General features: G+C 34.2%; 1 protein-coding gene across 1 annotated transcript; it reads right to left on the reverse strand.

Annotated features, from left to right (window-relative positions):
* Window positions 1-11,146: 11,146 nt before the first annotated feature.
* On the reverse strand, window positions 11,147-14,420 carry LOC136811567 (uncharacterized). The gene is made up of 5 exons (XM_067068190.1): window positions 14,315-14,420; window positions 13,386-13,661; window positions 12,919-13,130; window positions 12,003-12,129; window positions 11,147-11,557 (listed from the first exon to the last, which is right to left on the reverse strand). Exons 1-5 carry the CDS (start codon window positions 14,361-14,363, stop codon window positions 11,196-11,198), a joined length of 1,026 nt encoding a protein of 341 aa, XP_066924291.1. The 5' UTR covers window positions 14,364-14,420; the 3' UTR covers window positions 11,147-11,195.
* Between the last annotated feature and the right edge of the window lie 750 nt (window positions 14,421-15,170).

Consider the following 15,170-nt stretch of genomic DNA (forward strand, 5'->3'; position numbering starts at 1 on the left):
GAGTTGTAGATCATTGAATTAACAAAACAAGAATTTACATACTGGGTCCTCAAGCGGACTTGAATTATCCATCTTCTAACTGCTATACAATAATTATTATTAATAGTCCATAGCAAAAAACTACCATGAAATTTCTTGGCTATAAACACGTGTTCTCTCTTGCTATGAACTCAATTTAAATGTTTTTTATTCTTGAAGTTTACTTTTCTTTTTGCAAAAATGACATATTTGACGTCAATTTTAAGAGAAATTAAATATTTGATGTCAATTTTATGAAAAGAATATTTGACGTTAGTTTTATAGTCGTGGTCAAACTGAATTCGTTTTTTTGTAGAGTTAAACCACGGTCCTCCTCCGTTTTTAGCTCCTCTGTCAATTAAACAAACCTTCTTTTTGGGAACGTTTTAGAGCACAGGCATCTAAAATAAAGACTGGAATTGGCATTTCAATAGCATCACAATATTTCAATAGCAGTTATTGTAAAAAAATAAGACTCATATTTTTCAAAGAATTCGTGTTTTGCTTGCTTGCGAAACAGAGTTCGCTAATTCTTTCCCTTTACAAATGATCAACCCACAGATTTCTGTGAATCCCGAAGGGCTAGACGTCGTGCTTTAAGCTCTTCCAGGCAAAAAAGGTGAATATTGCCATTATATATGCTGCTATTGTTTTCGAAAAACCGCGAAGCTTCTTATTGGTCAAGCGCTGAAATTCTATTGTAATGTCACGTGACCTAGGTAGGATTTCCTACCTAACCTCGCTTCAGGCATACCACAAGGACGATTTAACCTTGACCGTAAACTTTGTGTGATTTTTATGAGATGCCAATATATTTGAGCGCTGGGTAAGTCATTCTTTTTTTATTTCATAACATTTTTATGCATCTTATCATAAATGATTTCTCATCGGTCACTTACATTTAATCTCTCCCATTACTCCCTGAGATACAGTACAAAAGGTGTCCCGAAAAAATATATCGAGTTTAAACAAGCCATTAAGTAGAAAAGTTTGTGTGTGTTATCGCTGAAATATGAGAACGTACTCCATCTTATTACAAAAGTTAGTTTAAAAAAAAGTATCAATCAATAGCCCTTTTTACTACTCCATTGTTGTGTCGGTTGTGTAATGACAAAGAAAAAAGATAAAAACAAAATACAGTGCTACTGTGATTACGGTAAATATTTATTTCTTTAGAACGTTAGTCTAGCAAGCTAAACGACTAATTTATACATAGTAGAAATAAAGCAAAAAGTAATGAATGGAACAATTTTAGTCGTCTAGAAACCTTTGTGCACTTACTCCAAACAAAAGAAAAGTGTCAATATTGCAATTATAATTTTTTCCTGCTCAAAATAATTATTGAGAAAACAGAATATGTGTGGATTTGTGTATTGAAAGTTTTTCATTTGAGTTGATTTCGTTTTGAGAGTTTGTTGTTGCTTGATAAATTGTTTTCTCGCTACGCAAGTTTCTGCGTAGCTAGCCCCTGTATCTATAAGGCTGGAACACCGGATTCTTCCAGTCGTTTATACAAACTAAATCCCGTATTATTATTATTAGTAGTATTGGTATTATTAGTATTAGACGCATTGTAAACGACTCCAGCCAGTCTATTAATCAGCCTAAACTAAACTTTCTATAAAAAAAAAAACAATCCTTGTCCAGTCAAAAAGTACAGTACCCTATATAATAAAACTAGTTTGAAATAATTCAATTTATTTGAAACAACCTACTGAATGAATGAGTGGAGAATTAAGACTAAAGACTTTGGGACACGAGAAGTTTTTTTTCGCGTTGGGTGCAATGCAACATGCTCCATCCCACCAACACAAAAAAAACAAAGTGTGTGTCCCATGGTTCCTTTAAAAAGTAAAACAAGCTCGTAACGCTTTCCCATCATATCGTGATGTATCATTCAAATTAAGTTGATTTTGCTATTTTAAGTATAAAAGGAAACCCTCCAATTGATTCTGGTCTGTAAAATGCCAGGAAATCGGGTGATTGGATCAAAACAACAAAGTTTTAATTTTCATCATCATTATCTATTACTGGTCTTAATTTCAAGTTTCATAGCACTTTCAAATCATGAGATATCAATTGAAAATAAGTTGATTTTTTATCCAACCATTGACTTATTGACCCTTTAATATGGTCATGGTCTGTAATATCTATAAAATACACATATACCTAGCAGGTTACTGGATCAAAACGATAAAAGTTTAATTTGAATATTCATTATCTATCACTGGTCAAAATTTCAAGTTCGTAGCACTCTCCAATCATTAGATACATAAGGAAATATTATCTGATGCAGGGGTAAATAAATATTTCAGCGTGATTTCCCCAAAAAAACGAAAAACCGTATTAAAGGCGAACAGAGATATCCGGAAAAAATCGCAAGAAAATCTGACCCCCTCAATTTTTGAGTACTGCATCACTATGCAAAAAATAATGTGTCAGGTCAATCCCGAGAAAAGTTGATAACAGAAGAACGGACGAACGAGCAAAGATTAAGATTAATTTAAAGGATCAAGGTAGGTCCAAAAAGAGGCCCGGAATCATCAAGTTATAAAACTTCGAGTTAAGAATTTTTGAGTTAGCTAAACTATGACGTCATAAAAGCGCAAATTATGACGTCACTCAACTCTAACTCGATTTCTAATTCCATAAAAGGATTTTCGAGTTGAAACTAACTCGAATTTTCGTTTTCACATTATGTTTTTCGAGTTAGCTTTCTCAGTTTTTAGCTAACTAAAAGTTTTCTAACTCGATGATTCCGGGCCTCGGTCCAAAGAGATAAATAAAACTCGTTGCTCATTTCAAACTATACAAAACGTAATACAATCCAGTTATATTTCAAATTCTTCGAATCCTACAAAACAAAAAAGATACACTAAATATTATAGCTCATACGACAGAAAGTAAAAAAAAAAAATGGTTCAGGTGATGTATCTATTTAGTATCTACAATTTCGGAGAATTTTTGTGGAAGTATCCTTTAAAATCTCCAAAAAACCTCGTTTTTGGCAATTTTCTCCACTAAATTTCCATACAAAAACATCTATAACTTGGGATGTAGCCAAATAGAAAATTTCCGAAAAAATCTAAATAAAGAAATTATTTGTCATTAACTTAAAAAAAGTTTGAAACAATAAAATGATTTCCTTAAAAGGAGATTAGGCTTTTTTTTTGTGAAAAGTATATGAATAGCGTCGTTTTGACGTTTTATTAAGGTCCATGCCACACTTATTCCTTAATTACTCATGATGTAATTACTTAAATTCATTTTTTCAAAAGCAGTTTGTTCTTAAACATGTCAAAGAAGCGAAAACATTAGGTTTTATCTTCAAATTCTGAAATTGATTTTTCACTATGACCAGAGCCCTTAAGTTTTTTCATCACGACTTTAAAAAAATTGCAAAAATTGGGCTAAATTTATATAAAACACGTGTACAAAAAAATATGTTCAGTCTGAAATTTACGTAATTAAATAGGGCAAAAATATTACCAGTAGTAAAATTATGGTATCAAAAACGAAGATTAATCAATTAATTTAATCATGAACATATAAACGACTGGACATCCATCTCCTTTGTCTTTTTGTAGAAAAGGCTGCTAGCTTCGTTGCCGCCTCGTTAAAAGCATAAAATGAAACAATAGATTTTGATGATATACCACTTGGGAATACCTTGCTAACAACGTCAAAACTTCGACAAAAGTCTCTGTTGTTCTACTCTTCTCAAGTCGTTTATCTATATCATAACAAAGATAACAGAGGCAAAATCATCGTTAGCTTGTCAAAACTCCGACTGATACTTCTAAATTTTGACTTAAAAGTGTCTAGTAATTTTAGAGAGTGTCACATTCTAATTTCGATTTTCTTATGAAACAGGCTCTCAACTTTGGCAAGCTATTTTTTTCAAGTCACAAAAAAATTTATTTGAGTGACAAAAGGGATTCAAAAGTATACACGCAGTTGAAGTTCTGCATTTTAGATTTGACAATGTTGATAAAATATATTGCGAACTTGTGAAAAAATTCGAAAATAATTTTTTTGTACATTAGGAGTAATGTTCAAGCTCTATCAATCCTTTTACCTAAATAATTCAAAGAAATAAAATTATGACGGAATATTGTCGGATTTTTCATACCAATTTTGAAATACAGGCGGCAACGAAGCTCGCTTCAAAGAGAGAATAAAAGATAGACGTCCAGTCGTTTATATGTTCATGATTTAATCAATTTCACGGTAAAGAACTCACGTACAATAGAAATAGCGCTTTAAAAACGTAGATAACTATAATTCATAATCTAAAAAATATCAGTATTAGGTGTAGATAACTGGTCCATTTTACGAATTCAAGTGATCAATTTCACAATTTACAGCATCACCAAAAATGATGCTACTAAAAATTCATGAATATTCTCTTTCTCCGTAATAGGAATATACTTTTTAAAAGAAAAATTGAAAGTTTTTAAATTAGAACTTTTCTTAAGAAAAAATCAAAAGTCTAGCTTTATTAAATGTCTACCCTATCCTCTATCATCATTACCACCCTGTCCAAAATGAAAAGTGCTTATAAAAATACCAAAATTCCCGATATTAGAAATATTTTTACAATGAATTGAATACAGTCGCTCTCATGTTGTCTTCTGACCAGCCACCAGAACCGTTGAAAAACCAACGGATCCGAGGAGACTCAAACTCACAACCATGCCATTTGCGGGCATTTGCTCTACCAATGAGCTACGGGTCAATACGATATCAACTACGGCTGCCATTTTTTGTAATATATGTTCGTAGTGTACACGTGTTTTTTGTTTTGATAAAGAAAAAAAACTCGATCGGGCGCAGATATTTCAATAGAACAAAATGTTGCCTAGCCTAGAGAACAATAGCTGAATAGCGCAATTCTTATCCTCTTTTCGCAAATCTATGGCCCATATATGATATGCTTTTGTATGATTTTGTGGTATGATAGCATCGAAGATAATAATTATTCATAAAGAAAAACAGAAAATTGCAGTATAAAATGTGCCAGTTGCGTTGATGCAGGACAGATTGTTATACACGGATTTCAATCATCTTTATTTACCATTTTGGAAAATGAATAAAGACCTTTTTAAAGACGCTTTCCTTCAGAGGAAAAAAAGCCAACTGTTTTATTCTACAAGGCAAACTAAAGTCAAGGAAACATTAGAAGCAGGCTCTCTACTGAAAAGCAACAAAGGATTGAATATTCTATCGATCGGGGCTGGTGATGGAACTTTAGACCAATGTATCATCAAAGGCAATCAATTAAAAGTCGACTTGTATCATGCTATTGACCCGGTGCTGAGTAAATTTTACTCACATTTTGTAGAGAAAGTTAAATCATGGGATATACCTTATGTAGTTGAACAGAAAGCTTTTTCAGAAGATTATGATTTGCCGCCTAAGAATGAAATTACGGTCAATCAACTGAATGGCTTAATTCAGCCTTTTTGTGATTATTTTGGTAATGATGATAACTCTGGTCAAAATATCTTTGATCTTGTGATCATGTCTAGTATGTTATACCATGTGGATCATCCAGGCTTAGCTGTCAAGAAAGCAAGATCTTTGTTGAAGCCTGGTGGTGTTATCATTATATTTATACAGACTTTGGAAATCAATTCTGAAGTCTATTCATACATGGTCGAGACGTCACCACCTGAGTTTAAAGAGGCTACCCATAATTATGCAATGTGTGACCAGGATGTTATGAAGGAGCTGGATGATATGAAGATTCCATACACTCATGACGTTTATGATGACGTAGGACATTGTCATGACGTCACTGAGTATTTGGCAAGTAATGGTCAATCACCAGCAATGATGTTTCGAATGTGTTTAGAGTTTCAAGCGCAAAAAAAGTTTGATGATTGGAGCGAAGAACAAAAGATGGGTGTTTATGAGATTGTGAAGAGACGAGCTTTTCAGAATGGTGAAGGAAAGGATGTAGCACCTGATTACCTTGCAACTATTGTTGTGAAGGCTGAAGATGAACGATAATGGTTCTTGATGTTATTTTTGTTGGTATAATCAGATAATGGTTTGAATATATCGGTATTTAGATAGAACTATTTATAAAGCGCTTTTTTCGGGAAACACTGTATAAGCATCTTTTTACCAGAGTAGCTTGTTAGATTCAAAAGCAGCCACCGGCTAGGAAGTATGAAATATCTGTTCTTGAGGTCCCTTTCTTCTGTAAAAAACCATCTGTTTTGTTTCCTGGGCTCTCCTGGATTATATCATCTGTTCTTGGAAAAAATGGGACTCCTGGAAAATGTATATCTGTTCTCTAGAAATATTATGCTCCTGGAAAAACATAACAGCTATTCTAAGTAAGTTATAATGCTCCTAGAAAATGAGAAATTATTACCTGGAAAAAAATCTGGCATCCGGTTGTGTTTTCACAATTTAGCTTCTGAATTCTTTGAACAGATTGTCCGCTGGAAAATTGTATGTGTTTTTCCTTAAAATGTGCTCCTGTCTTCTATGAACAGATGTCTTTAAGGCGACCCCCTGGATTTTACCTGGGTGTTTTGAGGAAAGTCTCTCCTAGATTTATCCATAAAATTTACTCTCCTGGAAAAAAAGAACAGATATTTCAAAAATTCTGGCGGCTGCTCTTGTAGATTTAGAAGGAGTTCAATTTGGGAACCCTCAGTTGATTTGCTACAAACAGGCCTTATAAAACACTTAAGGTGTGGCCTACATTTGCATCATCATAAAAAAATCTCATTACACTGAACTTACCACATGATAAAGAAACTAAACATAAAAGTTCATTATGTTATTAAGTTTTGTATAATGTTTATTGCAATCTTGTTACTTCTATGTGTAATTATAACAGCGTTATATAGAAGATAGAAGATATTCTTATAAGAAAAAACGTGTAGTTGAACTCAAAAAGGGATCCACATCATATTTTTGTTAAACTTTTGACACTTTATGTATTCTACGCAAAATAGCACATTGACCATTCTTAACCAGAGAGTCTCTTCTATTTTTCTACCGATAACATCGTCTCTTAACGGGTTAATAATGTCTTATATAACTAAAAAGCCATAATGAAATTGTTAAATAATTCAAAGTTTACAGATTTTGAATTTTGATACCATTTAATTAACCTTCCGAAAGAAGTCTTTATGAAGCTTTAAAAAATGGGTCCCACCACCAGGGATATGTTATAGCGGAGCTGGATGAAGGACGAGAATTCCTTAGTGAATTGCTTCGTTGTCTTTTCTATTGTAAACTGTTGATAATAGAAATCCCTTGAGTGTTCTGTTTTTATAAAATAATATTTGTAGAAGATACCCCAAAAGCTTCCTTGTAAATGAAAGGATGCGTATCGTCTAAGATATTCCTGTCCCAACTTACCCCCGTCTTTTCTTTTCTCTTTTTTGATTATGTGTCACAGCTGTACAACGACTTCTCTTTTTCTTTGTTTAATGAATGAAAATTTATAATTATGAAAGCAATAACACAATGACGTCATTTTTCTCTTTCTGTGATTGGATGTAACAAAATTATGTAAATTTATGCAACTTTCGGTTACCCCAAATTTGAGGTAACTCTCGGACGAGAATTTCATACACGATACCCATCCCCTATAACAAAATAAATTCTGGGGATGCGTGCAGCCTATATTTTTATCAGCGTGTGTTATGAATTTGAGAAGCTTTCATGATTTCGGATGTAAATATTTTGACAAATATTGTTTCAATTGACTTGAAATTTTTTCCATAATCAGACATACCGACTTGCTATCTGAAATATCAGTTAGAAAGTGAGGCACCCCGCGGTGTAGCGCGGTATTTCAAATGAAAAAGTACTATTTATAATCTTAGAGAAGAAACTTCTTATAACTTTACTAATGAAAACAATGTTTTTCATTTTTTTAAATTGTCATTCATCAATGTTTTACAGACCCTCTTGATAATTAAAAGTTTTTAATCGTGAACGATAAATGCAGCAGCAGAATCATTGGCTAAGAGGAAATCCAAATTTCACGAGTTTGTAATTAAAAAAGTTAAATTTCATATCAAATTTTAATGTCAGGGACAGAGATAGAACAAGGCTTTTTTAAATGTGCGTTATCCAGCTCCGCTATAACATATCCCTGTCACCACAGAGTATTTCCTTATTTAAACCTTATGAACTTTTTTCAAAGAATAAGTAATTGATACTAACAAAAGATTTCCACTCTTAGCGAAATAATCATTCGCTAGCAGTGTTTTAAGTTGAAGCATAATACTATGGTTTAAGTTACCTGTAAAGGCTATTCCATATCAAGGGCCTAAGAATGACCTTTCACTCCTAGAGGAAACATATCTCCACTGGCCTGCTCACTCTTATGGCAGACATAAGCCAAAGGTTTAAGCAGGTAAACTGTCAGGGTTTTAGGCCCTTTTAGGCAAAATGGGTACTAGACATTTGAGAGCAGTAAGGATACGTTTTTTAAACCTTGAAAATCTCTGTTAGGGCTACAAAAAATCAATCCACTCTCTGAAAGGGACCCTTATCACGGAAAAAATCAGAATATTTATCTTAGTCGGAGAAAAATTTACTTCTACCCTCCAGGGTCAAAACCAAAGAAAAATTTAGTAACTACCCCAAAGAAATTACTCACCAGGTTGCAATGTCACTTTCATCTTACATCATTAGATACTTACTTTTGATGGGTTTTTTGAGTCTCTCAATCATCCAATTTGGAAATCCGATGATTCACCATTTCTCTCACATTGTTTGAATCCGCTCTCCTGTAGGGATAATAATTCTGGAGCAGTGGTTCGTCCGGCAGTGTGGAAAGAAAAAGGTCAAGTTGTCTTTTGAATTTAATTTTTGTGCAGCTTGTGATATTACGAATGTAGAATGGGAGAGAATTGAAAAGCTTAGGTCCTTCTTCAGCTCCAAATATGTTTGTGTTTAGAATTTACTTCTTTAAGGTGGCATTTTCGTCCGAGCCTCTGGTTTTCGTAGCAGGTGATACCCCCTTTGTTCTCAGAGTGGTTGAAATTTGAAGAATATTTTCCTAAGATATACCAAGTATAGATGATTTGATATCTTTCTCTACGTCTTTCAAGACTGTATAGTTTTAGAGTTTTAAGTTTTTCCCAATAGTTCAATTTTTGTAAAGAGGATATTCCACTCACAATGATGGTGGAAAGAAAATCCTGGCGCTCCACGGGCGCCAACCTCAATAGAGTTTAAAACATATTTATAAATATATTTATTATTTACTATTACTTTTTAACTCTGAGGAAAGATATTATTATTATTTACTCATTTCTTTCCGTATATAAGGTATAAAGTACAATAGAGGATTCCTGTTTATAATTTATAAAGAGTACACCTCGTACTAAAATAAATACTAAAAACATAATATAATACCGTTGATATTGATTTCAAGACTTGGTTTTGATTTCCAAAAGTGCTTAAAGAACTAACAAGAGCTTGGAGTGCTTCAAAAAAAGTTTTTAACTTGGATGAAAAGATCTTAAAGAAATTCGGCCAAAAAAAGTTTGTTTTCCTAGAGAGATGATATTCAAAATAAATAATTTATTTAGAAAAATAAATAACTATGCCGTAATTTTATCAAAAGCCTATCAAAACAAAGTTATGGATAACTTGAAGAGCTTGATTGAATTTAAAAGTTATGGAATCAAGAGTTGCTGATTAAACTTGAAAATATTTTGTTTCAAAAGTTAATATGGTGGGTTTAGTAGAGTTTCTCAAAATTTGATTTCAAACATGCTAGATAAATAATAGAAATATAAAATTGTCTTTTCAATTTGTATTATTTCTTAACCGCTCGAAACTTTCCTTTGGGTTCTCCTTTTCAACCATGCGCTTATCAGTTGTATTGAGGTATGCAAAGCTTGTTTTGCATTCCTACGTTACTTGTGATAAGCCTATTGTTTTACGAAGATTCCTAATTTAAAGGTGGCTTGAAGAGTAGTTTCTTAGAAGACTAGACTTACAACTCGACTATGAGGAAATGGGCTCCTATCTTTTCGGCAATATATATACTACTTGCCTTACGTGGATCCCGGGCTTTGAAAAAGAGTTGAAAAAGTTTTAAAAAATTTTCGAGAAAGTTTATTGTTTTTTTAGGCCTTAATTTGCTTAACTAGAGAAATTTTAAGCTAAAGTGAAAAAACTTCGGACGACATGTGCTGTGCCTAACAGCGTTATTTTTTGGGCCTCTGAAATATTAAATTTATTTTGAGTCAAACCAAGATTTCCTACATCATCACTCAATCCTTTGTGTATCACACCAGTTGCACCAATTATGATTGGGACGATTTTAACTTTATTCAGGTTCCATAAAGTTTTTAATTCTACTGCCAAGTCGGTGTAGTTTCGGATTTTCTCAATTCGTTTACGGGGTATGTTGTAGTCGGACGGAATTGCGATGTCAATGATCAGTGCTTCTTTCGTTTGTTTGTTTAGGAAGACGATATCGGGTTTATTGTGGTCGATTTGGTGGTCGGTCTGGATGGAGAAGTCCCAGAGAATTTTTGTGGATTCGTTTTCCTCCACTGGATGTGGTTGGTGTTCGTACCATGGGGTGCGTTCTTGCTTTAAATCGTTTTCACGCATGAGAAGCTCGTGAATGTACTTGCACAAGTTGTTATGTCTTTGAAGATATTTTGTTGGTGCAAGTACTGTGCAGCCTAATATAATGTGGTGGATAGTCTCTTTTTCTCGGTTACATATACGGCATGTTTCTTCAACTTGCTGATGGAAAATTCGTCTCTGAATGTAGCGGGTAGTAACTGCTTGTTCCTGAATCGCGCATATGGTGGCTTCTGTTGCGCGTTTCAGGGTTGACGATCGTATCCAGTCTGTCGTTAGGGTTTTGTCAACGTGCGGTTCGTCAAGCAGCTGGAAGTATTGTCCATGGAGGTTCTTGGCTTTCAAGATTTCAGTTCTTGTTTCAATTCGTTTTATCTTGATTTTGCTTTTTCGTTGGCTTTTTGAAAGGATGGAAAGCTGTTGTATTTCGAGAGAGATTTCTTATTATTATTATTATTATTATTATTATTATTATTATTATTGTTAGTATTAGTATTATTAGTATTACACGCATTATAAACGACTCCAGTCTATTAGAACGTCAAAGATAACCATTACAAATTTATCTTCTTTTTTCGCAAAAAAGAACTTTACCAAAGCTTAATTCTTGATTTTGTGACGCCTTTAGTCAATGGGCCACTTTCGAAAGAGAGGCTACAGTCTCGTTTCGATCCGGAAATTTGATACTTTTTGCATGTGGATTCGTTATAGCGTGTCCATGCTTCCATGTGAACAGGGCGTCTTTTATACCGCCCCTCTGTGCTAACTATAGGTCCATATCGCGTGTCTTTGTGATAAATAGCGTTACATTTGTTACAGCCAATCATTTCGTCGAATGTTCCAAGACGGTTGAATCCGATTTCGTCCGATTCGAACATGATTGTTCCGACCGGAATAATTTTACCTGGTGTAGCGCCCTTCTTGATTGTGACACTAACTTGCCAGACAGAACCTGAAAAATAATGACATAATGTAAAAATAATCATCCTTTTACGCACCGACTTTAATCCACGATTCTCTTTTTTGTATGTATATACACTAAAATATACCGTGAACATTTCAATATACGCCATTGCCATGGCAAATTTTCACAATTTTTTCAATACTGCATATCTTTCACACCTATATCCGGGAAAGGTCATCATCCGGCTTTAGACCATGTACGATTACTTAATCCAAAAATAAAATGTTACATTTCAATCTCTGCATGGTGTCTACGAGACCTTGAAAAGTACTAAAATTTTTGCCAAAAAGCCTTGAAAAACAGCTTTAAAATGACCCAAAAACTTGAAAACCTTGAAAATGCTGAAAACAAATTCGTAGAGACCTTGCTCTGGCTTTCACAAATAACGTGAAAAGCCTGTTTTAGGCAGGAACGAGGCTAGACTACTACAAACCTTTGATGAAACGGTTTTTCTCTCCTAAAACTTCTTCATGAACTTTTCTAAAACCACCAAATTGTGAAGTGTGAATTTGTTTTCTCGGTACAGCTTTTGATAGCTTGACTGTATAGCGATCACCAACCTGAAAGTTGATGATTGAAAAGTTTTATTGCTCCAAGCAGTTGGATGCTGGATGAGACTCAATTTTGATCAACAAGCTCAAATTTAAGAAATGCTTAAGTAAAGGTACGAATGGGAATAGTTTCATGGTCACTTCGAGAAGTACTGTGTGTTTAGGGACCATTCAAAAAGTACATACACCCTGAGGGGGGATCGTTCGAAAAGCGTACGAAAGCTTGGTGGCGGGGTGGGGTTCCATCAGGAAAATGTACGTACGTTTTGCAATTTTTTCCAATATCCAAACTGATTTTTCCAACTTTCTATTCTAATCAAAATATTTTAACCCATCTTACTAGTGTAGTGTCAGTTACTTTGGCTGGACTAAATACCTCGGAGGTAGGACTTATAGTAAGTCTTACCCCACGGTATGTGATGGTGTACCAGACGCAGCACACCCTGGTTGTCGAAGACCTGCAATTGACCCATTAAGTTTGAGTATATCGTACCTATTTACCGACCGAAATCAGATAATAAGGGTTGACTTGACTCTGGTCACAAGCCGTTCACCGTATATAGGGTCAAATGACAAAGGCTACCTTAGGCAACTGTCGCTTTAGCGAAGCAATAATTAGACCACTTCACTAGTCTCAGGGTCCACCGGGCCAGGGGAGCATTATCCCTCACTTTTTTGCAAAGTAAAATTCTTTGGTTGCGCCTCCTTAGACTCTATATTCATTGCTCTAACAATTTCATGACGTTGGCCCTGAGTCTGATCCATAGGATTATCTTAATTTAGAAGAGGGACAAATACCTTCATTGGATATTTTGTTATACATTTAGTACCAGTCGTAAAACCTCGTTTGGCAATATCCCGTAATGAAGGTAGTTCACAATCTTGACAGTTCCGCTTGCAGTTTCTTAAATCCATGGGCCAAACCAATTTGGTGGATTTCTTGACTTGTTTCTTTCCATTTGAAAGTCGATATGTTCGATCACCGTCCCAAATTGAGAAAATAAATCCACCTAAAGATTTAAATTTAATTTAATTGCTAGATGCAAACCACCCTGCAACACGATTTCAAATCAGTTACATAGTTTCTTTTTCACAATAAAATCACCCTACAATCCAAATGCGAAAATAGCTTCCACCAAAACTAAAAGAATAAAGTGCGCCGTCAAAGTAATAAAAAATTTGCTGCTCGCTAAAATTATTTCTCGCCTAAATGTGTTCCCCGTAAGGTATTAATAAACACTTATTATGGATTACAAAAATCTTACCATAAGTTCCGCCCATTTGAACGCCAAAATATCCGCCCGGTCCATTTTTCATACCCATTGTATATGATACGTATACGCCTCCACGCTTATGTCTATTCTCGGTTGGATGAAATTGCAAATCATTCCATTCCACATCAACTTCAAATGACGTCATTGGTTTTTGACTAAGAGGAGGGTTGAACGTCATCCTACCATACATTGCTTTGAGCTTTGTTGTTTGAGAGCATCTGGCTTTACTGAGAGGTGGCCATCTTTGGGCTATGGATGATTTCTGAGCTACAAAGGAAATTAAACGATATCATTAGAACATTTTTTATATAAGCAGCTTCAGATTTTCTGCCTCTTGCAATTTCATTTTATATTAGTTGCTTTATCAGTCAGACGATTTCCCAAATTAAACTGCTAAGATTTCTACGTCTGAATGCTTAAAATATTTATTTAATATTGTCATTCCTATCTAGAGCCTTTAAATTTTTTTGGTGTCACTGGCATAATTAAAGTCTGTCTCAAAAGCATGTGAGCACTTTAATTTTTTATCTTTTCTCAGCACCCATTCATGCTATGTTAAAAAATTATACATCGCTGGAAAGATATTTCCAAGGAGAATAATCTAAACGATAAAAGATTAAAAAACATGAAAAATGAAGAAAAGAAAATTTTCTCTACTAGTTCTAAAATCGTGACACCAGGCTATTTAAAAAATTTAAACCTTGCTGATTTCAAATCTGTGTCCAGATTTTTTGTACCTTTCTTAGAAAAAAATGTTACAGCTTTTTGAATTAGGCCTAAAACGGTAAGAAATGACTAAAAACAGCAAAAATGACCAATACAACTTTACAGTGTTGTAACGATTTTTGGACAGTTTTCCAAGTGGGACAGGGGTTCCACCGAGTCTGTGACACAGGGGTGTATATTATGAATTATCTTACCGTGGACCATCAACCCTAAGGCTGTCAACATCAATGCGTGACCAAACATTTTGACTTGCTTGGCATATGAACACTATAACACTGATGTTTTTTTACTGGACAACAGTCATTTTATAGCACAGTAACTCGGTGTTGAGAAATTACCCATCTGGTATTGACAATGTTAGGTTTTTTATTTGAAAATTAATTAACAAATATAAATGTTTGTAAAGAGTGCAGACTATTATCGTGACCCATCTGAATAAAGTATAAAAAGTACTTTTTGCCCAGAAGCCTTTTCAAATCCTCTAAAAAGTATGAATGATATTTTTTTCAAATCCTCTAAAAAGTATGAATGATATTTATACGACTAAGTCAATTAGATAAGTAAATTTTGGGCAATTCTTTTCACTAAAGTTTCAAAACTTCGACAAAGAAATAGGTATATTTGTGAACTATATATTTCGAACCTAAAATATTTGTGTTATGCAATTTTAGTCTATAGCGATACCCTTGAACCGGTCACGCATATGGGAAAGAGGGGGTTTAAAGCCTTCCAAACAAGATTAGTGATATTTTCTCTCCAATTTTTAAATTTTCATCCCCTGCTGGTAGACTTTTGGACGTAACTATCCTCGAAGCGTAAAAGATTTGCCCTCTTGGATTTTCTTAATCTACATAATGTCATCTTTCCAACAATATAATACGTCAAAGTTTTTCGCTATTTTGATAAAATTCTACAGGGCGACTTGTGCTTCCCTCTAAAGAATCAGACTCTCATCCTAATCCTCTACATTGGGATCAGTCCCGAATTTTTCGGGAACAAATTCAACAGATATTCATGGTATGCACCAGTGCAATGTCTTCTGACATTAAA

The sequence above is a fragment of the Clytia hemisphaerica genome, unplaced genomic scaffold (genome assembly GCF_902728285.1).
Source record: "Clytia hemisphaerica strain Z4C2 unplaced genomic scaffold, Clytia hemisphaerica genome assembly, whole genome shotgun sequence".
Classification (NCBI taxonomy): domain Eukaryota; kingdom Metazoa; phylum Cnidaria; class Hydrozoa; order Leptothecata; family Clytiidae; genus Clytia; species Clytia hemisphaerica.

Excerpts from the sequence above, each read along its gene's own strand:
- LOC136811567 (XM_067068190.1), bottom strand. The coding sequence starts at position 14,363 with ATGTTTGGTCACGCATTGATGTTGACAGCCTTAGGGTTGATGGTCCAC. Across the intron at positions 13,131-13,385 it reads TCAAATGGGCGGAACTTATG|GTGGATTTATTTTCTCAATT; the intron begins GTAAGATTTTTG and ends TTAAATCTTTAG. Across the intron at positions 12,130-12,918 it reads TAACAAAATATCCAATGAAG|GTTGGTGATCGCTATACAGT; the intron begins GTATTTGTCCCT and ends ATCAACTTTCAG.